General features: G+C 37.6%; 2 protein-coding genes across 10 annotated transcripts; both read right to left on the bottom strand.

Moving 5' to 3' along the window:
- Nucleotides 1–3,658: 3,658 nt before the first annotated feature.
- On the bottom strand, nucleotides 3,659–19,187 carry LOC143463095 (inhibitor of apoptosis protein-like). 5 transcript variants are annotated; one of them, XM_076961466.1, is made up of 10 exons: nucleotides 13,642–19,187; nucleotides 13,132–13,327; nucleotides 12,392–12,465; nucleotides 12,126–12,266; nucleotides 5,985–6,097; nucleotides 5,746–5,888; nucleotides 5,621–5,686; nucleotides 5,041–5,112; nucleotides 4,841–4,923; nucleotides 3,659–4,623 (listed from the first exon to the last, which is right to left on the bottom strand). In XM_076961466.1, the coding sequence occupies exons 1-10, from the start codon at nucleotides 13,699–13,701 to the stop codon at nucleotides 4,612–4,614; spliced, it is 960 nt and encodes a 319-aa protein (XP_076817581.1). In that variant the 5' UTR covers nucleotides 13,702–19,187; the 3' UTR covers nucleotides 3,659–4,611. The 5 variants fall into 5 exon arrangements, 4 of the variants coding, with proteins under 4 accessions (XP_076817581.1, XP_076817580.1, XP_076817579.1 ...); XM_076961465.1 differs by having other exon boundaries at nucleotides 3,659–4,923; nucleotides 13,642–18,127; nucleotides 18,262–19,187; XR_013118247.1 differs by lacking the exon at nucleotides 3,659–4,623 and adding an exon at nucleotides 5,271–5,386 and having other exon boundaries at nucleotides 4,858–4,923.
- Nucleotides 19,188–20,765: 1,578 nt separating this feature from the next.
- Nucleotides 20,766–24,108, bottom strand: LOC143463301 (uncharacterized). Of its 5 annotated transcripts, none has more exons than XR_013118289.1 (4): nucleotides 22,595–24,108; nucleotides 22,285–22,402; nucleotides 21,851–22,213; nucleotides 20,766–21,647 (listed from the first exon to the last, which is right to left on the bottom strand). XR_013118289.1 is itself a non-coding variant. In XM_076961759.1 (4 exons), exons 1-4 carry the CDS (start codon nucleotides 22,658–22,660, stop codon nucleotides 21,596–21,598), a joined length of 318 nt encoding a protein of 105 aa, XP_076817874.1. In that variant the 5' UTR covers nucleotides 22,661–24,108; the 3' UTR covers nucleotides 20,766–21,595. The 5 variants fall into 5 exon arrangements, 2 of the variants coding, with proteins under 2 accessions (XP_076817874.1, XP_076817873.1); XR_013118287.1 differs by having other exon boundaries at nucleotides 20,766–20,882; XM_076961759.1 differs by having other exon boundaries at nucleotides 21,851–21,932.
- Nucleotides 24,109–27,238: the final 3,130 nt, after the last annotated feature.

Here is a 27,238-nt window from a genome sequence, read left to right as displayed (position 1 = left end):
GTAGACGATGTGTTTCTTTTCCTGAAAATCGTGTACCTGTGAGCTTCTTCGCTCATCCACGCCATTTGAGTTTCATAGCTTACCAAACAGAAATGTTTAATTTCAAACCATGTTAAAAATATATCTTACATCTTATTGGGACCCGTATCCCGTACCCGTATTTACATTAACTAGACTAATAACTCACAAGACAGCGGCATACAACGCAAGAAGTGCTGATGCTGCTTAATTCAGCCAAAACAATACTTTTTGTCGTTCAATATCTACCAAATGGTATATTTAAAATACTGACTATGTGGAGATTTAGATGTAATCTTATGTAAATGTTAAATGCGGCCAAAGCTTACAATAACGAAATAAACTGGCATTTTGTGGACCAGCAGTTTGCAATATTTGACAACAATTGGCATTGTACTACAAAATAAAAATTATTGCATTGCATATGTATTGCAAAATTGTATTGTAATATGTATTGCATTGCATTGCATATGTATTGCAAAATTGTCGATCTAATGAGTCTCCAGCTCTCTAGACATGCACGAAACTATCATTGACATATATTAAAAAGAAAGATTAGTTCTTGTTTTGTTTATCTGGTCTGGTAAATTTAATTTTTCTCTTACCTATTAAACCTTTAGAGAAGAAATAATTTGAAGTCCAATTTAAAGTGGAAAAAATATGGCTTTAGAAGTGCTGCACTTCTGACGTCAACATCATCTTTCTAGCTTGTCAGCTGTCTTGTCAATTTGAAGGTGTTTGATTATGTGACGTCAATCTTGCCGGTAAATCTTTATGTTTCCAAAAAACGATACTATTTGTATCGGGTCGATATCCGTGCATTAATTTTACGTGTAATATATACAAAAGATGGTGGTTTAACCAAACAAAACCGACAAAAGTTAATAAAAATATCATTAACCTGGGCTCGAATGATTTATTGAGAATCTTCTCATAATCAATAATAACTTCGGAACATCTGCTTAAAGTTAGGACAGATTTTGTAGACCTTTAATGTATATTTACAGTAAAAAATAACTTGACATTTTTACTTTCAATCAATATTTACCTTAAAATAACAACTTTGACGAAAGTGTATCCGATTATTGAAATAGCAATCTCAAGTTGAATCTGTTTAAAACCAACCTTATATATTTGCTTTGTACGGCATAACAAATCAGTCATATACATAACAACTTGATTCCCGGGAGTGGTCGAAGAACGGCAATTTGCGAAAACAAGTTGAAGATAAAATTTGTTTTTCATGAAACGTTAAATTTATCAAAATATTAGTTCCTTTATAAAAATATATCACTAAACATTTTAACTTGTGTAAAAAAACACACGTATTATGTTCTTATATCTATTAATCTACAGAATTAATTGCACAAAAAATTGTTTGAACTTTGTTTGAATGCCAGAACGGTAAGAGAAGCGCAGATAATATACGGTTGCATTTACCTCTATTCTATTTGTGTCTATAGCAACTTTGCTTGCGTATGCACTCAATGATAATGAAGTGAAAGAAATAAGTAGATTGCATGAAATCAATATAACTCCATCTTTCCGAAGATGATCGTTGCCACCAGTTGTAGTCAAATTCAAGTTGAAAACGACTGCGTTCGAAACGGCATCTACTATCTTCGGGATGAGAACAACGTAGCTCACCCCACATATGATATGGGCGTGGACGGAGGTGGTTGAACCTTGGTCGCGTCCGTTCATGACAACTTGATCGGAAAGAATCTGATTGGCTTAAATGGCCGATGTTCTAGTGAAGATGGCAATCTAGCGCTTTCCAAGGTCGGCGCTGATAGCTGGTCCAATCGGCGGATCTTTGGAACGCCACAGGACGCGACCAGCGACGATTTCAAGAACCCCGCTTATTTCGAGTTGAATGCCAAAGACGTCATGATATGGCAGGTTCCCAACGAGACCCCGCTCAAAGATTTCGACTCAGCAGCATACCTTAAATACCAACAGCGAACCGCTGCAAAGCTACGGCGGTAATCTCTACCCGCTCTACAAGGATCCGTGACGCGACACTTAATCTAAAGACACTTTATCGAACGACACTTAATCGAACGACAGCTGATCGAAACGACAGATGATCGAACCACACTTTATCGAACCACACTTTATCGAACCGACAGTTGATCGAACGACACTTTATCGAACCGACAGTTGATCAAAGCGACAGTTGATCGAATCGACTGTTGCTTCTCCCGCACACAGTCATAGCAAAACGTGGCGTACAGTTGCATTGTTTGCTGTAGAAAATTGAAATTTGGTGACTTTTCATAGAAATGTTCAGCTATCTGTCCATGTTTGTTTGATAAAGTTGGACTTTGTAATTTTTGAGATATTGTGATATTTATATAATTTTTCTCTCTCTCCGCATTGAAGCGTATTACATGTACTCATTTACGCACCAATAACTTGACTAACTATTCTCTTTCGTTCTCTTCTCACAGCGGGGGCGCGGCGTAACAAGAAGAATTTCTGGAAATGTGTCACTTTTAGAAATACTTAATTTACACTAAATTCACTTTCTTTAGTTTTACAATTATGATGTATACAGGAAGCCAGATGATGTTTCTACTAACATGTAAAAATCTCATCAGTCTACGACGCATAGTTTTCTAGTAATTAACGATTGCAAATGTGTGTGCGGGGTCGGCCACACCTAGTTTTTTAGTAAACTCGCGAGTCTGGTTAGGATAGGGTTAGAAGAACCACAATTTATCGATACAACTGACGATATGCACTGTTAAAAGCACGACAACTGACGAAGTGCACATTTCAATCGCATTCATTTAATTACAAGTTGTGTGCAATTGCTCGAAGATAGCTTTTTATGTCAATATTCGTTGAGTCATAATTTTCGACTATGCTCTTCAGCCGTTGGTTGACAGCGTCCTAGCGCCTCTTCCGAGGTGGGCCAGCAATTCCAGCACTCAATTGCTCAATAAACATTTCGTTGGAGCCTTGTTCCTGATTAATTTTTTGGACGAGTCTGCGAAGAGTCGGATGGGATATTGAGACACGCTTGCTGAACGCATTGTGCCATCCTTCAATGCTATTATTCGTTCGTGGAAGGTCATCTTGAACCCGGTGAAAGACATTCCAACACCGGATAGGAAATAGAGGTTGACGACGATTCCTGCGACGCAATCGTCCAATCCAAGTAGTTTCGAAATATTCAATGTATTCAGACAAGTTCTGCTCATCGTCGTCACTAAACGTGGCCAGGAAGTCCTCGAACCGTTGTACAACAAGAATTGAAAAAGCTGGGATAAAGACCACTTTCAAGAAGCTACTTTGTGTAAAAGTCAGGCATCGATATGACCCTTGCTATGAAATTTTGCCTTCAATTCCTTACTCTTTGTATCTATAACGACTAGTCTAGTCTACTGTACAGACAATCTCGTACTTAGTACGAGATACTGGTCTACCGCTTTCGAACCAGTTTTATGGCGTAACAATACCACAATTTTTTCTAACAGAGCTAACACTGCAGTTTGAAACTCAATAAGTAACGGCGGGCCGTATTCTTGTGATAACTTATTAATATGTTTCGGGCCAGACGATTTCGCATGGCGGGCCGGCCGCCATGCGAAATCGTCAGCTTTATGATACAAATATAAAATATAGATATAAAATATAAATCGTCAACTTTAGGATATATACATCACAATTCATTAATGCACACCATTACAAAGACCGCACATCACAATGGCTTATTCCTTATTGTCTCAATATTTGAGAAACACGCAAAAATCTTGCTTGAAGCTATTGTCAAAGTTTGTCGTTTGATTAACTGTCGTTCGATAAAGTGTCGTTCGATAAAGTGTCTTCCGATAAAGTGTCATAGTACCCACAATTACGGTCATGGCTATGCGCTTTTACCAGAGGTGGTTACTTTTCTAGACTAGCAAAAAGTTTGTGACGACACAGAAACATCAAGAACGCGTGAATGCAAAAACACATCATTTTTTTGAAAGCTGGTAAATAGGTAAATCGAAAATGAAGACTTAAGAACGAAGCTGCTGAAAATCAACTGAAAATGCAAAACGAAAGATCAGTTTAACACAAAGTGGTTTGAATAATATACATTTGTACATACTCACGTACATATACACAGTCTTACACACACGGACACGGTATACAATATACTGTACATACTGAGGCTAACACAGTAACGGGTTGAAATACAGTACTAAGATATTTTCAAACTAATTCAATAGTAACTATAAACTTAATAATTTAAACTGTGAACCATTCCCATTAAACTGAATTGTATCAACAAGACTTTAATCTAATGATTCACGAAATTATCACACGATTGTATGACGTCACAAAGTGACCTATGATCTGTGTCTAGGTAGAGTAGGTCGAATGTTAGTAAGTCTAGCATAATGCAGAGTTAAGAATGAGATAAACGAAATTCACGAGGAACATGATCGGTGACGAAATATAATTTTCCATCTGTAAGAATTTATCACACGATGTAAACGAAATCCGGACAATAAAACTGTTTCCGATTTCGAAGTTCAAATTCAGATTCCAGTTTCCAACTCTTCAAGTCGTTCTCTTCTCATTGCTATCTCTGTGTCATGTTAAGCTCTAGAAATCATCGCTCGAAACGATTACAACGAAAAGAAACAAACAAACTAATTGGTAGGAGGATACATGTCACTTCAGGCAAACATGGACAATAGACATCTTACGACATGTAAGTACGGATGGATTTTTCAATTTTGACTCTGCATATCGGACACTTTCTGAGAGCTTGTGCGCACTCAATGCAGCTACAGAGGTGTCCGCACGGTACAAACACTACATCAGCTTGTAGATCGAGGCAAATCTTGCACTTCCTCGCTTTCTGCAATTCGCGAATTTGTGCTTCCATTGATTGGATGACATCTACGAAGAGAAATTTAAAAGCTCTGTGAAAGATTTATTTAATCTACGAACTATATGATTACTATCTGAATTCTAAAGCCTTATCATGTCAACTTTAACTTAACACACATCAATCACCTTCTGGCATTGACATCTCCGCGCACATTGGCTCTTCGTTTGCCGGAGCAGTGTCTTGCCGACCCTCGTTACCTAAAATTGTATTAAGTCATGAAATAGATGTGGACGAAGATGATGGAATGAATTTGCTGCGTCTAATCAGCAATAATTACTAAATGGATTTTTGAGTAGATATCAGAGCAATAATAAGAAGTTGTGTTTGATTTTAAAACGTAGCGCAGTTGTTTGACCTAGTTATATGCAGCGTTGTTGTGTGAATGAATTGTTTCCAGCGGTGTTTGGCGATCATTGCAAAACAAAGTAATTCAGATATTTTCGTCTTTCCACGGCAGCTCAACTTTGAACCCTGTGCATCATTTGACTTGAATCAATGCAATCAGCTACCAGAGCAGTATAACATACGCCAGATAATCCTGATTTGTAAAGACAATGGCAAAGACGCAATGGAATCAGAAAATTAACCAACCGATTTCTATTAGCCCCGCAAAGTCAGCTCAATAATACACAGTTTTCTGAGCTAACAAAATGCATTGGTAAAGATAAAAAAAACTCTCACAAAAATGATATTAAAAAATCTTACCTGTTTTAACAGCTGGCACATTCTCTCCGGCCGGTTCGTTACTCTGCTGGTTCGATTGTGCTTCAGCTGATGCATATCACGTGTTTAATGAAGTGTTTAAGTAGTATGGGTTTTGTTGAAGTTACCTGGTCTCTTGACATTAGCTGGCACACAAGATATTGCCATCGTAGTTCCGCCATTTTCATCACTATCAGATGGTGGAGATCGTGTGTGGTCTTCGATTAAATTTTCAACTGAACCATACATCTCATTTCTACTTTGAAGTCGTCTGGAAAATTGTGGCGAAAAAAGTAAAATAAAACAATACATGAATTGCAAATTCTTATACAGTTCTGCTGGTCAGGTCGTACACAATATTGTGCACCTTTTTATGAGACGGCGAATCACTCTGCGTTCAAATCCCATTTCCACAGCAGTTTTAACAACGCCGGATCCCATTGCTTCATTAAGCTGACCTTGCACGCGTTGCATTTCCACCTGGTTTATGAAATAATTAAAGAAACCAAGGGTAAACTCAAAGAAGTTTTAATGTGGAGATATGAATCGATTAAACCAAAGGTAAAGCAAAGTAAATCAAATTCATAGACATACTGCATACTATTTCTATATTTGCCCACTCTCGACTTAGTCAAGCAAAAAATTTAGTAAGTTCGTTGTTACCAGGGGAATAGCTAGTAGGTGATGATTTGGTAAGGGGGAGCAGAGCAGGGAATTTCCCCACAAAATACCCGAAATTACGCTCGAATGACATCAGATGCTGCCATCGATTTTTACCCAATTAATTAGCCGTTCACATGATCACGTGCATAACGTGGGTTTAACAACTAATTTAACGTCTGCAAAAAGCAAACGTTATTAGCAAATTTAAAGTAGACGGGCAGGTTCAGTGTCATCAGTTATAAGGGACATGTTAAACTCTTTTATCAAAATGATCCAAGAAAGATACAAAGAGCGCCGCAAATGTTGTGAACTATATCAAGTACAATGGCGGGATTAGTCGCGGCGTATGAAGCCACGCATGTCTTTTGGAGCCAGTATTCACGATTCCAACAAGCTTGGTTTTTCAAGACGTTGTATACGTCAAACGTTTTTCTCTACCTGGTAAGAGCCATTAACTCTATGAAGTTTTACCTTAAGGAAGTTTCGCCTGCACCACGTCGTGAGCAGAGTAGGTACTGTATTGTTGAAATCACCACTTACCGTAACAAAATGACCTCAATTTGTCATATCATATCATGAATTCAGACAGGAACCATTTCCTCCAAAATAATGCCCAAATAATTTCACTGTTCAAACATTCGGGTGCATTCTTAAACGCCAAAATATCAATTTGGATGGAAGCAGTTTTGTGTTCTTGTATTTAATCCGTAAAAAAGAATAAAGGGCCGACGGAAAAATCATATGTCCAAAGCTATTTTCAGTTTTTTGTTAACGTAAGTTAAATTTTATAGCGTAGTAACCTTAACCAACCTTCTAACCTTCACCTTACTTCAAACCCTAAATAACTAAATGAAGTTTTTGCATGTCCATTCTGTAAAAGATCTTAGAACCAAACGGCTTAATACAATTAAGGGGTGTGGCCTATTTACGATGATAAAGTCACTTAACACAAACCAGTTCATTTGATTAACGAGCATGAACGGCGGCAAAAATTTTACATGGACTGCTGTAGGTTGGCTTTTAGTTGCACAGTCTTACGCTTCAACTGAACTACAGAAATGCTTCTGCATAACATTAGCAAAGGTTTTAGTTAAATTTTAAACCACATCGTTTCATTCTTTATTGTGACATTGCTACATTTGTTACATCACAATTGGAGGTTTCAGTATGAGATCAATATCCAAAAAAAATGTTTCCCATCATTGACAGCACTCTACTGTAAGTGACGACAAGGCAGGTTTAAACCAACGGTGCCTGCCTTTTTGGGCCGCAAAAGATATTGCGTGGACAACTTGTCACAGTGAAGTTAAAAAAATTGACACGAAATCACGAAACATGATGAGTTTTGATGACGTTGAGCAAAATTGCAACGATTGGTCCCGATGGCACACGCTGTACAGTAGTATGAGGTCATAAGAGTTTGTTACGCGCAAATGGTGTTAACAGGTCGTTAACAGCAAAATCCTGACATTTAAAATGCATTTTCATCTCAACCTAAAAACTTTGACGCAGTTTATCAGAGTACCAGTAACTTCAGCATAACTAAATGATAAGCTGTTATGTAATAGTCCTGTAGAATTTGGTCTAAAAATGGGTCAACCTAGAAAAAATTCTTATAAAGACGTATTATATACTGTTGGAAAGATAATTTTATCAGCTTTTCAATGATAGGCTTTGTCATTTTTTTTACCTTGGGGAAAAAAAGTTATGACCAAAAACGTGCCAAGGGGTAAAAATTGAAATTAGGGAAAACAATTTAACATAAAAATATGAACAAAAGGCTAGAAACTAATGAATTATCAACAGAAAAGCAGGATATAGATGCAAAAGGTATAAATGAAAATAAAAATAGAATTATATATCTGTTTCAGGGAGTAAGAGTGAGCAAGACGGGGGGGGGGGGGGGGGGGGCACCAGTAGAGCTGTCGTTGTTCGTTATAACTTCATTATGTTATTGTTTACTTACTATGGTCAGTTTTATTTACCTTGCTTGTTTTTTTAGATAATGCTTAGTCAAAAAGAAACAGCAATTTGTGTTAAGTGTAGAAAAGACTATCGAACTGGTGATTCACTGTGTCATGTTGGAGCTTATTTCTGAGAGAGTGATAGTACCACACACCCTTTGGACACTATAATTGGTCATGCTTTGACACTGGATTGTGAAACGCTGGTCGCAACTTTGCAGAAAAATAAAGAAAATGGCCATATTACGTACATCCACACATCATGCCGTAATTTCTTGAGAAACCATGCGAGATCCAAGAAACGTCCAGCCTCAAGCACTAAACAATCCAGTAGCAAGAGAGTATCGACCCGGTCAGATCAACAGTCGTTAGACTTTAAAAAGCAGTGTTTTTACTGTGGATATAGTTGTATGTTTGATGAACGGCACCCTGATCGAAATAAATTTGAAGAGGTGCGGACAAAATCGTCAGGAATATATTACGTAACACTTGCTTTATGCCAAAGTAGAGACGATGAACTTGCTAAAACTGTTCAGGCACAACTGCTTAGTGCACACGACCTGGTGGCTGCCGAGCAGTGCCGAAAACTGAATGTCCGAATGCCATGTGTAACCTTCGACCAACAGCTTTATGTAAAAGCATACGACATTGTATCATCAAAGAACATGAGCGTATTTGTTCGATTGGGCGGCTTTCACCAGCTTATGAGTTTTCTGGGATCAATTGGTTCCCTTATGGAAGGCAGTGGCTTGAGAAGTGCTCTTGAAACAGTATACGTTCCTGTAACTGTAGGGCACATGTTTACTGGGAAGGCATTTTCCTGCGCTGTTCGAGGTCATCTGTTATGCGCAGCAGCTATTCTGTCCCTTATGTTGGAAGAATTTTGGAGTGAGTTGGCGCCCGGAGAGCAGAGTGCCTTGGAGAAATTGTATGACTCAGACAGTCCTTCTGATCATAATGATGACAACATTGGGCATAAGATGATGGCATTCTTCACAGAAAAAAAGGAGCAGCTCACACGGGAATCACGTACATCAGCTCTGTGGTTGAGCTATGTTAATTACGTTTCAGTTGTGCAGGAGTTTATTCGAGCAGAGAGAACAAGCGACTGGTTACTGCGTTACACATTTCTGCGTCAAAAAGCATGCTGAACCTATTTGCTGCCACAGGCCACAACAATTATGCAAAAACATGTCGCCTGTATCTTCAAACAGTTGCAGAATTGGAAACAAGTCACCCAGATATCTACCAGCAATTTATGTACGGTAATCACACCGTCAGGCGTTCTAACAAACAATGGGCAGGAATCTGGACTGATTTGTCTATTGAACAGATTCTCATGAAATCTATAAAAGGAAAAGGCGGTGTCATCGGCAAGGGCATCACCGATAATTTAATGTATTGAGGGTGTGGACTAAAACCATGCACAGGTGTGCAGAAGTGACAGATGCACTCAGTACAGTCACGTCATTGTCAAATTCTGATGATAAACACAAAGAGGCATTTGCTGGAAGAATCAAACGTGATAATGATGATTTTGAAAAAGTACAAACCTGGTTTCGTTCACACAATCCATTTAAAGTTGGAGTTCAGCTTATGGCTCTAGACTCAGGGTTGGTTGATGACAACAACAGTGTGACCTGTAACCGAGCTGAGGAGATAGGGGCGTCTATCCAAGCTGAACTTGATGGTAAAACCTTTGCCAGCTATTCCTTCAAGAGGAAGAAGCAAATACGTTCTATACAGAGCCCTTTATTCCCGTGTGAAAATTGACCATGATACTATCACCATTGATCCATTAATACTCTTTTTGAGATTGGTTGTTGTCATAGAGAGAAAGCCAGAAAACGAAATTGCAGACTACTTCTTCTACGAGTTATCACCGTACCCAATGTCACTGTTCAAAGATGGAGTTCTACGAACTGCGCAAAAATCAAAACTAAAGTCACACATCTTGGACAAAGTTGAAATGACTAAAGAACCGGACTCCACAAAAATTATTGATGGCGGTGCCTTGTTGTGGTGTTGTGACTGGAAGAAGAATGAGAAGTTCCATGAGATCTTCAAAAAGTACATCAGTTTTCTTCCGCATTTGCGCGCCAATGTTATTGTTTTTGATGGCTACATGGTGTCAACCAAAGATTCGACCCATCAAAAACGCTCTGGTACGACGTCTCAAACTGTTGAATTAAATAATCAAAATCCTTGCCCAACTGAAAGGAACATCTTTTTCTCAAACTATACAAACAAACAAAGATTTGTGGTGGCTTTATCGAAACAACTGGAGTCGAATGGTTTCAAAGTTCATTTGTGCCCTAGTGATGCAGATACAACAATCGTTCAAGTTGCTTTTGATTCGGTAGGTGGGACACCTGTAACTGTGTACTCCGACGATACTGATGTCCTTTGCTTGCTAGTGCATCATGCTATGCACCGCGACTATCCTGATATCTTCTTGACAAACATTACAAGAGGGAAAAACTGCCAGCAAAGACAGTGCTACAAAGTTAGAGATATTATTGCGAAGGTAGATGTTATTGTTTTGGAGTACTTGTTATTCGCTCATGCATTTACGGGCTGCGATACAACTTCAGCAGTTCATAAATTCGGCAAGATATCTGTATTTGAGAAGTTGAAATCAAGCAGTTTGCGAAATGTTGCCGATGTTTTCTACGAAGACGACGTGTCTCCAGACCAAGTTGGCAGGGCTTCGATATGGTTCTTCGAATTTTTAAACTCGTCTACGTATACTTTATCGCAAATCAGGAAACAGAAGTACGAGGAAATGGTCATGTCTAATCGTTCTCACGTTGATTCAGCTCTCTTTCCACCATCACCACTGCCTCAGAGTATATCACCAGCTGAAAGTTTGGAGAACTTTAAGCAACTCAGATTTGAAAGTTAATTGAAACCCTTGTCGGGGTTGGCAAAAGAAAGATGACATGTTTTCTCCAGTGATGACGGATGTAGCTGCTGCACCAGAAGATGTCTTGAAAATCATTCGATGTAGCTGCAAGTGATCATGTAACAGACGCTGCTCTTGTCGGAAAGCGGGCTTAACATGCACATCGTCATGCAAGGAATGTTGCGGAATGACATGCACAAATACTACAGTTGTGTTTGATGACGAATTGGGAGAAGAAGAGAGACATTTTATGGATGCGTTTGCATGATTTTGATTGAAATGTGTTTATATTTTATTAGAACTTAAAACTGTAAATATCGTTTTTACATCTTTACAGTTGGTTTAACCCTAGCAAGACCGGGCTTTTTTGGCACTCCAGGACTGGGGGTGTACAGATTTTTGGTGTATTTTTGTAACAAAATAACCTATGAAATAGCATTTTAACTAAATACATCTTCACTACGTCTTAGATAACTTTTATGTGTTGCTTACATGACCTTGCTTATAAAAGAAAAACCTTTTATTTCGGTGAAATCTCTCCTATTATCTCCGTCTCGGTCAACTTTTACCCCCTTAAACGTGTGATAAATACCTCTTAATAAAGTTATGTTTTATTTTTTTGCTGTCCTATTGTTATTTTGCTTTGCTGATAGTAATATTCCAATTTATGGTGTTGTATTCTGTTACGAAGGTATCGTATTTTAGCTTATAATTGTATTATAATGTTAGGCAAAATAGTGTTTTACCCCCTGGCACGTTCTTGGTCAAAACTTTTTTTCCCCAAGGTAAAAGAAATGACAAAACCCATCATTGAAAAGCTGATAAAATTATCTTTCCAACAGTATATAATACGTCTTTATAAGAATTTTTTCTAGGTTGACCAAAAATTCTACAGGACTATAAGTTCCTTCAAGTTAACCAGCTTCAACTGCTGTTTATAAACGCCAGCCATGACGAAAGCATCTGACACACTTACCGCATTGTTCGCTGGTGGCGGAAGAAATGGCCGTGTTCTTTCAGCAGTTTGTCTTAGGACTTCGCCGGCTGGTTTGACTGTTGAACTGACAGGCAGGTTAGCACGGGGTTGTGACGCGTTCCTAGCAGATGGCACAGAAGCCTGAAAGGTTCATGCGCGAATAGCATTGTGATGGTTTTAATAATAATGACAAATCTACTACAAACTTATCAAGAATAAATGCGTCATTCGCATCAATATAAACATAGGTATAACTTGTCACTTGCCTGTCTGCTTTCACAAGTCAGGTTACCAGCGGCATGACCAACTCCCTGGTGGACAAATTGAGCAAATATTCCTCCTTCGAAAACAAGAAAACGGGAAAGGGGTCACACATAATCAACAGAGTGGGTCGTCAACTGTCATGGCGTGACAGAGGACCAGGCCACTGCATGTGCTTACGATTACGCTATTCTAGAATAGTCAGTTATTGTGTAGTGCACATCCTTAACTGCGTGCACGCAACGCACGTGTTTAACCCCAAAATGACTTGTAGTTTGCATCGTAAGTAGCAATGCACTGGTGCAATCATTGTAATAAAGGTTTTTTTTGCTTGGCTGCTATATTGCCAGGGGCAGACATGGCCACATTTGTTCGTTTAGATTTAGAAACACAAATGCAAGAAAGCATGCAAAATAAAATTAAGTAAACAACAATCACGCAGTATTTTTCTTGATTAAACAACAAATGTCAGAGTATTTTGTTTTGTTAGAATGAATTCATGATCATAATACACAATAAACGTTAGTGAGTTGCGTGTGCGTGTGTGTTGACGTCGTTACAAGTGACTAGCTTCGCACGTCAAGTAAGAAAATAAGTGGAATTTGCACTTTCGGATAAAGTTATAAATGCATAATTCGTTTAATCGCATAAAAAGGCTTGGCAAATTGACTATGCAATTAACCGGATTCGACTGTATTTGCAATATCACACTTGTAGAAGGTTTGTTTGTGTCATTAATAATCACCATTTTTCCCACGTAGCCTTCCAAAGAACTGTACATCCTTCTGCATAATAGTAACTCTATGAGCGAAAACAGCAGCTTCGTTGCAATCTTCCAAGTATCTAATCAAATACGCTTCTACTGCTTCTTGCAAACATGAAATTGCATTTAATTGCCAATGGGTAATCCGAGGAGATATTCGATGTTGTATTTCTCTCACCTAAGAGGCATTAATTTAAAGTTGTTACAAAAAAAGAGCATAGCAGAAATAGGAAATGGAAAACAATAACAAAATATATGTTAAACCATTAATAAACTGCTAACTAAGCATAGGCTTAAAACTATATATATATATATAATATACATTTATACATTTCTTGTGTAACTTGTCGTTCCAGGCCAGAAAACGTTATTCATGTATCTTTCAAAAATATGACTAAACTACAAATAATGAACTGTTTATTATTAAACCTCCAGACGGAACATTAGCCTTTGTTTTTTGTAAAGTGTACTTGTTTTCCCAATTATACTGACCTTGGTACCTTCATTATGCTTACAATAATCTATACCAGCGTGGTCCAAACTTCTTTCCATCGCGGGCCAAAATCAGAAAATTTTTTTATCTTGCGGGCCAATGTTTTTAAATTAGAACTGAAGAAAGGTGAAATTAGAACTGAAGAACAATGTGACATTGATATTAGAACTGAAAAAAGTTCTCTTTTTTGATTAAAACAACTGAAATTAGAATAGTTCAAAATTTAGCTATTAAATGCTGATCAATGTGACATCTGCGGTCTAGGTTCTTCCTCGACAATAGCGATTGGTGTTTTGTTTTTTCTTGGTGAACTGTTTTTTCTTCTGTTGGTTGGTTTCGAACTGCTTTTGTTTCCTACTTGACTACTTGACATGTCTCAAATGAGTGGTCAAAATTATCAACACAGCAAAGGTAGCAATAGTAAAAATCTTGCTTACAAAATGCATCCAGTTAACATAATTAAAAATATTTGTACATCATCCTTAAACCGAAAAACCATCATTGTTTAAACCACGGGTCGGCAACCTTTAGCATTGAAAGAGCCATTTGGTCTCGTTTCCGCCAAACTAAAGCTTACTCTCAGCCGCAAAACATAATTGACTAATTAAGACAAAAACCTAACGCTACATATATAATTCGAACTAATGCTTTGCAGTTACACGTAAAAACTTTAGTAGTTACCCTCACAAAATTCTCACTAAAACAATGACAATCCGCATTGTGACCAAACAAAAACAAACTTAGGATCACGTGAGTGGCAAGCAGTCATTCGTATTATGCCCGCGAAAATCACTGTGTAGTATTTACATAAGATTTTCCACTTCTGAATAAAACATTTCGAATAATAACTAGAGAAAAGAATTAAGTTATAACATTGTGACACTAATAAACACTATTATTTATTCACAGTAAGTTTTCCTAAATGAGCTCGATGGCTCTGAGTCGCAGGAGCCAGAGCACAGAGATAAAAGAGCCGCAAGTGGCTCCGGAACCGCAGGTTGCCGACCGTTGGTTTAAACAAATCACCCAATCGAAACAAAAACAACAGGAGGACATTATGAACTGAAAAAAGAAAAAACTATGCTAGCCTAGCCCAGCGGTTTTCAATCAAAACACTAATAGCATTTTGAAACTAAACTTTTCAATCAATAACAATTTCTTACTTGATTCTTTGCAAGTAAATGTAAACACTCAGCCTATAACGACTAACTTATTTACGATATAAAGCAGGGGTGGGCAACATACGGCCCGCGGGCCGGATCCGGCCCGCGACGGGATTTTGAGCGGCCCGCAGACAGTTTCCGGTCTTACATGATAATGTGGCCTGCGGCCACATTCTACCGCAATCCCTGTATTGAATCACTGAATAAGTCCAAGTTTGCCAACCTGAGAAAGATGGCCATGAATCTACTTGTTCTGTTCGGGTCTACATACATTTATGAGCAAATATTTTCGACCATGAACATTAATAAGACAAAGCTGCGTTCCAATCTATTTAGCAATCCGGCCCGCCAAGTACTTCATTTTCTCATATCAGGCCCGCCGACCGAAGAAGTTGCCCGCCCCTGATATAAAGCCTACGTTAAGCAAAAAATATTTGTATTTTTTTATGAAAAAAAGTGTAGAAAGGCCTTTTAAGCATAACAAAACTTGTATATATTTTGAAAATTTTGCTAAGTAAATTTTTTTGTGTGAACAGGCTAATGAACATTTCTGATCTTGAGCAAACCATTCTGCACTAAAATGGTATATTCTACACACTTTTTGACACAACATGTCTGCTTGTTTTTATTATGAAACAAAATACTTAACAAGCAGATTTACCTCCCTACTATTATACTTTGCATTGAAAAATAATCAAGACGATATGTATTTGACAATGACCTTTTCCAAGTTGAGTAGGTGTGCAATGGCGTTAGAAAACATGCTCGGCAAGCTAGCTTGGATACACCGTCAGTTCTTGATTATTTTCAATTAAACTTATTCATTTTATCCAATATCATTATTTGTCAAACTACAGTCGAATCCGCTTAATTCGGACACCGGATAACCCGGACAACCACTTTATTCGGCGAAAATGCTCGGGAACGGAACAAAAGTAAAAATTGAACGTAAAAAACTCCCGTTAATTCGGACAATTCTTTGCTTAATTCGGACATAGGTTTGCAATTCCTATCGTTACACCGTTAGGTTATGAAACAATAAATAGTGCTTGGTTGGTTTTAACACAAGGTGCAGTTGCATTATGAGTGATTATGGTGAAACAATGACGATTGATGCGGTAACAATCGACAGTAAACTTATATAACGTCGTGCAAGTTTCATAGTCGCTTTTACTTCGGTAACATTGCGACCATCTTGTAGAACAGAATGGTACAGAAAAGTTTACAAGAAATAGTGAAATTGCTCACTAAAGTAAACAAAGAAAAAAATGACGACGCTTCCTTGACAGTTCGGCAGTTAGCTGCGTTGGTGGGGATATCAAAACGTACTTTGCAAGATTGGCAGAAAAATGATGCAAATCTGCGTGAACAACGTGAAGAGACTATGCTTCGTGGACGAGGTTTAAAGAGGAAGCGGCTCAGAATGTGCGTTTTATGCGTACTCATTTACTCGTACTCTTGTGCGTTTTATGCGATCAGTGCCTATTACTGCAGTATAGCGCAGGTGCAATTCATTTATCACGCAACAATACAGTATTTTAAATGCATTTTTTGCCTTTATGCATGACCATGAAATGAACAATCGATTTTCCGCTTAATTCGGACAAAGCCGTTTCTCCGCTTAATTCGGCCAAAAGTGAGCGGAACCAAAGTGTCCGAATTAAGCGGAGTCGACTGTATTTATATCTGGATACGAAATATATTTTCTGTGTTCATTACTAAAAAATGGCTAATGAATCATTAGACAAGACCGGTTTGTATGTTTTTTATTTGTTGGTTTAAAAAACTTTAATTTACACAGCGTAGCAAGCGATGAAGAATCAGGACATCATTATTTCAGCCCGACTTTTCCAGAACAACAACGGCACTTTCAACACTTCTACAAAAGTGCTATTAAGAGTTAAGACAGGTTGTATTTTCTTCGACAAGGGAATCTGAGTTTAACTTTTTGTAAAAAATGTTGTAACCTTTCGCATTTAGCGAAAACGAATATTTTAAAATTTAGCACTAGCGCGCTCGCCAAATGGAATTTGAGCAACATCCATGGTACTTGCTTACTTTTTGGAATTTTTTTTTCTACTGTGTTATGTCATACTGTTATGTTGTTCTTTGATGTTGGCCGAATAACTACAAGAGTTTCCAAAGAAGAGAATTGCAGTTTAAAACTTTAAAGTGTTAATCTAGTTTCATTACACCATGAAGCCTTAATCTATTTACAGTACGAAAATATTTAAACACTATATTATAACTCGGCGTGGTCCAACTTCTTTTCATCGCGGGCCAAAATCAGAAATTTTTTTTGGGTGTGTTTCAAAATCAATATTGTGACAGACGGAGAAACTTCTCCATTTACGCAAGAATTACCAAAAAAGTTGAAACAAATAATACAATGTTTTGAGCTTATTTTATGCTGGCATGACCAAGCTTCATACCCACATGATGACATATTTTCAAAAACAAAAAGAAAAATTTTGCAAGATATTTTTATTTTGTGACGAACGGAAGGGATAAAACCTCATGTTTGTACTGGTGCAAACATTGCGCCCAATTTTATCTCAACCGCAACTAGAAATAAGCATTTTTACCTTAAATCCTCTAGATACTATCCTTATGTCATTAACCATGTACAGTACTTTACTTTGTGTGTTACACATATTTTATGACAACCCGCTAAATGCAAAGACATTTTGTGACGGACGGAGAAAAAATTTTGTGACAGACGGAGAAAAAAGTTATTTGGGTAAAAACAAAGTGATAGTCAACTTTTTGCATGTTCTTATGTTATAACTTTATATGTTAAACTTCTATGTTAGTTAGAATACTGTTGGCAAACTCTTCTGGTGTCTGTATAATTACTTTGTTAGCTTTAACTTTTTGCAAAACACAGTTTTTTACTGTTCCCCCTAAACCATCGACTGCCCCCTTTCCATGATTAGCCTGAAAATAATTCCATTCCAATTGAATGCTTTGGGGATATTTAGTCAACAGGTAAAATACATACTGAGATCGAAAAACGTTCGATAAAATAAACGTTCGATAAAAAGACAAAAAATACAACGTTCTGACAAGTTGGTACTAAAAATAAAAACCTCACAAAAGAACTGTTTAGGTCTCAATTGATTAACAAAGGACGCAATTCCAAAGGTTGCCGATAAAATGACGAAATCAAAAAATTTGCATCCACACTTCACCTCTGTTCTCCAAAAGCTTATGATTAGGCCTATTTTTGACGATCATTTTCTTTGCCAGCACCAAGCTCTTTGGCAGACTGGGCATCATCAGTTAATTGTAAACCTGGTTTTTCATTGATGTTTTCATTCACCTGCAAAAAAAGGCCACTAAGTTGAAGTTTTTCGAAAAGCCGAGGTGTTTGCACTGCGCTATCACCGAATGTTTTTATAAATATTTGTTTTTTAGCGGTATCAATTAATAAGTTTGCCTAGGCTAATTTCCTACCGGTATCGTATAAGTCTAGCATAAGGTAATGTGGTAGCCCTTCATTTAAGTAAGAGTTGCATGATCCAAAGCAGATGATTGATACATAAAAAATTACTTTCAACAATTTATTGCCAGAGATATCCTACCATTCGCACAAACTGCTCGCTAATGATACCGGTACGGTACGGGCTGTTTCAGTACCTGGGCCCGTATTTAAACGCGAAATACCCTTAACTATGCAATTGAGTTTTAGCAATATTGCTCAGCATCGTCTGCATCAAAAAACGTCTTTCCATTTCATAACTATTTCCCAATGTCACATAATCCTTTCATATGTTGCATTAAACACATATGCGCCAGAGCATTTCTGGTCGCATATGTTGACAAAATGGCGGACTCATACTGGCTTCAATTCTTAAAGCGTAAGCGCAAGGTAGTTGGATATCTAGTTATTATTAGGGCAACCAGTTTTTTGACCTAAAAAGTTTAAATTTTGACCTCATTTTAACATAAAAAGTTTAAATTTTGACCTTATTTTGACCTAAAACGTTTAAATTTTGAGCTCATTTTGAAAAATGCTATACTGATAGTCTCTACAGTCTACACTTTCTTCAGCAACTTTTTAATCTAAAGCTACATTTAAAAATGACAAAACGCTTTTCTAGTGTTGACTTTTTTTCGTTTCTGCGTATTAAGATTGACAACTTGCAGTTTCAAATGCAATGCCGTCACATCGTGACGTCACCAAACGCGCTGAAAAGCCTTCCCTCTCTTTGTGGCTTTGGTTCTAAGTAAAATTTGCGGGACTGGAATTGTTTGCGGTACAAGAAAAGAGAAAAACGGAAGAATAATATTACAAAATGGTTACAAAATTACAAGTTTAATAGATTTTGACCTAAAAAAAAGACCTAAAGAAACAACTTGACCGTATTTTGACGGGACTGGGTAAAACCTGGACACGACGCAATCCGCGGATCGTCCATGGACGGTTGAAAATGGACGATTTTTGCGTAAGCGTCCATGGACGTTTTTACGCAAAACCGACGTTTTCCCTTAGTCGTCCATGGACGGTTGTTGAAATAGGGTTAAATCAGTTCTTTTTTAACAAAGCGTCCACGGGTGGTTTTTAGGATAAGTTTAAAGCAGTGTTTTCGAGATCGTCCATGGACGGTTGAAAATGGACGATTTTTGCGTAAGCGTCCATGGACGATTTTAGGAAAAGCTTAAATAGCGGATAGGGGAAAGCGTCCATGGACGATTTTAGGAAAAGCTTAAATAGCGGATAGAGGAAAGCGTCCATGGACGATTTTAGGAAAAGCTTAAATAGCGGATAGGGGAAAGCGTCCATGGACGGTTATGGGGTAGGCTTAAATAGTGGATATAATGTAGTGTCCATGGACGGTTTTGAGATAGGCTTAAAAAACGTCCATGGACGATTTTAGGATAAGCTTAAATAGCGGATAGGGGAAAGCGTCCATGGACGATTTTAGGAAAAGCTTAAATAGCGGATAGAGGAAAGCGTCCATGGACGATTTTAGGAAAAGCTTAAATAGCGGATAGGGGAAAGCGTCCATGGACGGTTATGGGGTAGGCTTAAATAGTGGATATGATGTAGTGTCCATGGACTGTTTTGAGATAGGCTTAAAAAACGTCCATGGACGATTTTAGGATAAGCCTAAATAGCGAATATGATGAAAGTGTCCATGGACAGTTATGGGATAGGCTTCAATAGTGGATATGATGTAGTGTCCATGGACTGTTTTGAGATAGGCTTAAAAAACGTCCATGGACGATTTTAGGATAAGCTTAAATAGCGAATATGATGAATGTGTCCATGGACAGTTATGGGATAAGCTTAAATAGTGGATATGATGTAGTGTCCATGGACTGATTTGAGATAGGCTTAAAAAACGGGACTGGGTAAAACCTGGACACGACGCAATCCGCGGATCGTCCATGGACGGTTGAAAATGGACGATTTTTGTGTCAGCGTCCATGGACGATTGCAGGAGAAGCTTAAATAGCGGATATGAGGAAAGTGTCCATGGAAAGTTATGGCATAGGCTGAAATAGTGGATTTGATAAAGTGTCCATGGACTGTTTTGGGAGGGGCTTAAAAAGCATCCATGGACAAATTTTGTTATAAGATGAGTTGACAGGAGAGAAGTGACCATCATCGTCCATCCAGTAAAAACTCACTCAATATTTGAATGTGAACGCGGGGGAGGAATAAAATTAATTGGGCATATAATGACTATTCTTTCATAATGTTGCAGAGGGGATTTCTCACCCAAGAACAGCAAACTTTCCAATCTGGGTCTGAATAAAGTCCAATTCCAAAAACTTTTTAAATTATGTGATTGAAGACTTTAACCAAGTTGTTTTCATCATCACTCAAGCTTAATGTGTTAAATTGTACATATTTTACTATAACTGTGAGCAGCGTAACACCTAATCTCCATTTCATTTCTTCATGTATTGCTTAAAATTGATTATATTCACTTCTGCGTCAAACACAAAAATTTGTATTAATCCTTTTATTCTTTTTTGCAGGTGCTGCAAAAATATTCCTGCGACATATGCTGTATCACTGGGACACAATTCTGATGAACCCATCGACAACAAAGACTGCATTCAATCTGAAAAAACAATATAGACAATTAAATCTTGTGAAGTGATCTCTTATGCAAAGAGGTGGACAGACAGCACTTTTCGTGTAAAAGATGATGCAGTAAATGCAATATTTGCCGCGGTAAAGGTTACTTGTTTACAATTTTGCTTGACACTTCTAGATTAAAAAAGATCAACAGATGCTACAATTGCTATTAAGGAGTAATTAACATGTGTTTTTTAAACATATACTTGTTAAAATTTTAACTAATCACACGAAAAGTACGGAGTACCGGGACTGACTGTAATTCCTTGAAAAAAGTATTTTGGAACCACAAGTCCAAAATTAAAACACCTAGAATTTTAAAAGTGATTTTAAATTTTCTAGTTGTGTTTGAGTTAAGTAATTTTTATGTATGTATGGTTTTTTGGTTGTAGAATAGGAATTATACAAAAATAAAACTATGCACTGCTGGACCTGTGTGCTCGTAGACATTTATCTGAATGTAGAAACATAGAGTAACATCTGAAACAAATGAGCAAACTTTGTGCATGGCTTGTGTTTGATACTCAGTTGCAATGCATTAACGACGCTAGGTCTGTTTATTTAAACTGGAAAAAAGTTTGAAATTTGGGCAATATGATGTAAAAACCAATAAAAAATATGTCACAAAAAAAATTGCACAAAGGCTAGCTTTCTAAACAGGGGATTGAATGATTTGGAATCAGAGCCAGGTTTAAGTCATGCGAAGAACCGGCGATAGAGATCATCATGGTCGTGTTGAAGTATCAAGCTAAAAGTAAATAGTTCAAAATTTGGCCTAGACCACAGTAAAACTGAAAACAAACTTCCCCAAAATCTGATATCTGCCGCTGCCCAGTTCGAAATAGTTTCACTACACGGGTAATATAGTTGCAACTTATAATACCAACTAAACTGTATGCAATGATGGTTAAATCTGCCAAGTTAATGTATTATATGATGAGCAAGGTTTACCCATTCTGTCTTTTGCTGGTCAACTTCAGATGGGCCTTGATTGTGGCATATATATTGCAAAAGCTCAGCAATACATCATAGTCTGCAAAATGAAACAAATCTATCTGCATTTTTACATTAAAATCATTTGTTGTGAAAACAGAAACAAAATAACAGAAGTATACAGTTTTTAAAAATATTTAGTTAACAAATTCAAGACCAACAATGTGCCAGCTACAAATACAACAATGAACAAAATAGTTAATCTGTTTAAAGTCAGGTTAAAAATGTTGGTCGTTTTCATATAAATCTATTTTACCTTAACTTTGTACATAAGTATGGTTTAGTGCTCTTCTGGAAATATATGTGGTATAGTTCAACGACCTTGAACAACAACCAGGTCATAACATGTTACAAATACTGCAGTTCTAATTCAAACCCAAACAGCCTCTCACCGGTGGAATCAAGCAGTAAATTGCCAAAGTCCATGCGATGTTTTTTGCAGGACTTGCTGTCAGTATCGAAATCGATCTGTTTCTCGCAAGAACTTTCATTAAGGATTCTTTGAGCTTCCTGCAATATGCCACTTATTGATAGAAAAGCTATTTTTTACAATTTATTAAAATCCAATTTGATTTTAGGAATATACAAGATTACACATTGTGATGTCAAATAGTTCGAATTAGTGATAATAATATATACTAATAATAATAGTGATTATATACTTAATCTTCACAAATTTGAATTCATCCTTTCTAAAAATACCTTTAAAGCAAGTAGGCCACAATTCAAAATGTCTTGTTGCCTTTCATGTTTTCTATGCTGAAACATCCATTTATCCCAAGTGCCACGAAAACATTTGCCATTAGCACGTAAAAATTATCTAAATTACACTAACAAATCAGAATAATATATATTCAGATCAGTAATGTTATATCTAAATCAGAATAATAACAACAATTTACAGTAAAAACACATAAATAAAAAAGTTGATCATGCCACCAAATAATTACTCAAAATTTTCAACCGTCCATGGATTGTGTCGTGTCCAGCTTTTACCCGGTGCTGTCCATAATTTACGCCTATCCAGCTTCCTAACCCAAAAACCGTCCATGGACGTTTTTCCAACATCCATCATTTAATTTTAAACCCAAAACCCAAAACCCTTAAATGGATGTTTATCCAAAATACATCATTTCAGTCTATCCCAAAACCCATGGACGTCTTTGCATGTCCCATCTTTTCTGCATATGACCCCAAAACTGTCCATGCTTGGACGCTGACATCATATCCACTATTTAAGCTTATCCCATAACTGTCCATGGACACTTTCATCATATTCGCTATTTAAGCTTATCCTAAAATCGTCCACGGACGCTTTTTAAGCCTATCTCAAAACAGTCCAAGGACGCTTTTTAAGCTTATCCCAAAACAGTCCATGGACACTACCGGTACATCATATCCACTATTTAAGCCTATCCCAAAACAGTCCATGGACACTACCGGTACAGCATATCCACTATTTAAGCTTATCCCAAAACAGTCCATGGACACTACCGGTACATCATATCCACTATTTAAGCCTATCCCAAAACAGTCCATGGACACTACCGGTACATCATATCCACTATTTAAGCCTATCCCAAAACAGTCCATGGACACTACCGGTACATCATATCCACTATTTAAGCCTATCCCATAACTGTCCATGGACACTACCGGTACATCATATCCACTATTTAAGCCTATCCCAAAACAGTCCATGGACACTACCGTCACTAAAAAAGTTGGTCATGCCACGAAATGATTAGGCCTATAGGCTACTGAAAACTGTCAACCGTCCATGGACGATCTATGGATTGTGTCGTGTCAAGCTTTTACCCGGTGCTGTCCATAATTTACGCCTATCCAGCCGATTGTACCACTCAAGCTTCCAAAATATAGGCTATCTTTTATGTCTATCCCAAACCCACCGAGGTCTACTCTTTGCATGTCCCATCATTTCAGCATATGACCCCAAAACTGTTCATGCTTGGACGCTTACATCATATCCACTATTTAGCCTATCCCATAACTGTCCATGGACACTTTCCTCATATCCGTTATTTCAGCTTATCCTGTAATCGTCCATGTACGCTTACGCAAAAATCGGCCATTCTTAAGTGTCCATGGGGCATGGACGATCTCGAAACCAATAACTGTCCATGGACAGTTTCATCATATCCGCTATTTCAGCTTATCCTAAAGGCGTCCATGGACGCTTACGCAAAAATCGTCCATTTTCAACCATCCATTGACTGCTTTAAACTTTTTAAACTTATCCTAAAAACCACCCATAGACGCTTTGGTGCAAAAGAACTGGTTTAAGCCTATTTCAACAACCGTCCATGGACGCTTTCCCTTATCCGCTATTTAAGCTTTTCCTAAAATCGTCCATGGACGCTTTCCCCTATCCGCTATTTAAGCTTTTCCTAAAATCGTCCATGGACGCTTACGCAAAAATCGTCCATTTTCAACCGTCCATGGACGATCCGCGGATTGCGTCGTGTCCAGGTTTTACCCAGTGCCTATTTTGACCTAACGTAACATTTTGACTTTATTTGACCTAATAACTTCTATACCACACGTCGTACAAAGCTGAAATTTGTTTTGTACTTGTTTGATAACATTCTGGGCAGGTTAAAAAAAATTGACCATATTGACTTTTGGTTGCCCTAGTTATTATGTACTGTATAAGAAATCTATGGATCACCCACACAATGTTAAATCCCCTTATATGATGCCAAATGTTTTAAAAAATAATGGAGGGGTATTATGGTAGCTTTATAATTCCATATGATATACATTGTAGCATTTTGACTTTGCCTGGAGTATTCAGGCATAGAAAAATGCTTGTGGTTAAGATTTACAGAAAAATGTGACCATAAAATTTAAAAAAATATAATGGATGTGACTAACAGCAACAAGTAAAGCGTTTAACAAACAGTTTCATAGCTACTATATTAGCAAAGCAGACGAGAACAAACACTGCCTATTATGACAACATCATCGACCATTTGAAACACCATAAGACAATGCAAGCCTGTTTCTGGATTATAGGCTATGGCCAAATGGAGATGTGTTATGTAACTTATGTTTAACTTATGAGCGTGTTGTGTTGTGCAAAATGACTTTTTTAAAGGCATGGAATTCTGGCAAGTTCACTTCTATAAAGAATTTACTTTAAACCTAGTTACTAACTTGATATTATTAACGTACATTACTATTAACGGTTGATTGTTGTAAGCGTGTTTCTTGTTTGGCCATTCTACAACAAAATTACCAAAACTAAAAATATTGACATCATAATTTTGAATAATACATATCCTATTCTAACACTTTTAAAGCTTTTTTGAAATAGTTTTATACACTTATCAAACAGCTTTTGTTTTAAAAGCATGTGTGGTAAGCGAAACTTTACACCATCAATACATAACAGTAAGGGAAAATAATTTTGAAATTAAACAGTTGTGCATGCAAAACTTTCGCTGCTGATTAGCTGTCTATTCCTGCCTTGGTTCTGTGTATACCGGTAATAGGCGCAATGCTGCAAACTGGCGTCACAAATGAAGCCTGGGTCGAGATTACACAGGACATGGCTCGTATAAAATAAATCCTGGGTCGAGATTACAGAGTCACGGCTCGTATAAATTGAAGGCTGGGTCGAGTTTACAGAGGTCATGGGTTCTATGGATTGAAGCCTGGGTCGAGATTGGAAGGGTCATGGGTTCTATAAACTTAAGCCTGGGTCGAGATTACAGAGGTCATGGGTTCTGTAGATTGAAGCCTGGGTCGATATTACAGAGGTCATGGGTGCTGTAAAGTGAAGCCTGGGTCGATATACGAAAATGGTGAATTCGAATAGAATTGAGACCTGGAGTCTGAAGTTAAATATGTTGTAATGAAATGGTGGTTTATCGTTCCTTAGCCTGTAAGGACGACCACTTCAATTACAATGTTTGTCTGTTGAATTGTAGTCCTCGATAATAAATGAGTCTCAGGTCGTTGTTTCGCTTTTCTTAATCTTAGAATTAATTGTACACCTCGACAACTGTATAATCTGATTATATTGAAGTTTCATTGAACGAATAAATCAAGATAGAACTTGTGACAGCAACAGCACAAAGACATGTTGCGGCGTTGAACGTAAAAGCCAAAAAGGACTGAATAAATCAAAATGCACGCACAGGGGAAGCAGTTGATTACGTCACGCAGTGTTATGCTTCACTGATTCCATAGATGAGAATTCTATGTAGTACACAATTTTATGTTACATTAATCGATATATTTATCACAATGTTGAATCAGAAGGCAAGAAGGTTAGTCGAGCTCTTTTTTTAGGACTGGCACACTGCGGACGCTGATTAATGTTAAAGAAATTACTGTGTCAGTGTGTAGGCCTATTGAAACATTTTAAGCCATGGGTTTTGATTGCATTGAAAGTTAGGCTAGGCCTGTTCGAGGCGAAATTTATTATTAGGCAATCTGAAACGAATATTATAGGTTGTAGCTTATAGTAGGCTACCGGTACATACTGGAATGTGGTCTCAAAGTCGCATACTGACATAATGTTTCCATTGACTACCGTAACCTGGTAGCCGGGTAATAGGCAATGTACCCTCTAAGCTGCGCGCGTGCGCAAATGCGCACTGCTGACACAGTCTGCGCGCACAGAAAATCTGTGCTGCGCACAAGAAAAAAATCCACCCTGAATTGAAAATAGAATAAACGCATAATAATGACCACGCGCACGTCTGATGTTGCTCACAGTGGTCCAAGGGACCGCTCAGGGAATTAGAGTGTTTGCTCAGACTCGTGAAAAATTAAGAGGGAACATTGGTAATAGGCCTATTTGGGTGATAGGCTAGCTACTTTATTAGTAGTTATAGGCCATTCAGAAAATATGACTGATGTACGGAATCAGCCTTTCTTGTACGAATGATGAATGCTTTTTATATACTGATCAAAATTTTAATATAAACAAATATTTATAATAAAATATAAAACGGCACTGGGTAAAAGCTGGACACGACGCAATCCGCGGATCGTCCATGGACGATTAAAAATGAAAATGAACGGGCCGGCGCGCCATGCGAAATAGTCAGCTTTATGATACAAATCTAAACTATAGATATAAAATATAAATCGTCAAGTTTATGATATATACATCACAATTCATTAATGCACACCATTACAAAGACCGCACATCACAATGGCTTATTGTCTCAATATTTGAGAAACACGCAAAAATCTTGCTTGAAGCTATTGTCAAAGTTTGTCGTTCGATCAACTGTCGGTTCGATTAACTGTCGTTCGATAAAGTGTCGTTCGATCATCTGTTGGTTCGATTAACTGTCGTTCGATAAAGTG

Source organism: Clavelina lepadiformis, chromosome 6 (assembly GCF_947623445.1).
Source record: "Clavelina lepadiformis chromosome 6, kaClaLepa1.1, whole genome shotgun sequence".
NCBI lineage: Eukaryota > Metazoa > Chordata > Ascidiacea > Aplousobranchia > Clavelinidae > Clavelina > Clavelina lepadiformis.
Note: the sequence above shows the minus strand (reverse complement) of the source record. Positions and strands in the feature narration are given on the sequence as shown.

What these genes read in the sequence shown, in the direction of transcription:
- LOC143463095 (XM_076961464.1), bottom strand. Translation starts at nt 13,701, where the DNA reads ATGGAAAGAAGTTTGGACCACGCTGGTATAGATTATTGTAAGCATAAT. An exon ending in TGACTTGTGAAAGCAGACAG is followed by an intron (nt 12,267 to 12,391) that starts GCAAGTGACAAG and finishes TGAACCTTTCAG; the next exon opens with GCTTCTGTGCCATCTGCTAG. An exon ending in ATTCGCCGTCTCATAAAAAG is followed by an intron (nt 5,889 to 5,984) that starts GTGCACAATATT and finishes ACAATTTTCCAG; the next exon opens with ACGACTTCAAAGTAGAAATG.
- LOC143463301 (XM_076961759.1), bottom strand. Translation starts at nt 22,660, where the DNA reads ATGTTTCAGCATAGAAAACATGAAAGGCAACAAGACATTTTGAATTGT. An exon ending in GTGGCCTACTTGCTTTAAAG is followed by an intron (nt 22,403 to 22,594) that starts GTATTTTTAGAA and finishes GGCATATTGCAG; the next exon opens with GAAGCTCAAAGAATCCTTAA. An exon ending in ACCAGCAAAAGACAGAATGG is followed by an intron (nt 21,648 to 21,850) that starts GTAAACCTTGCT and finishes ATTTACTTTTAG; the next exon opens with CTTGATACTTCAACACGACC.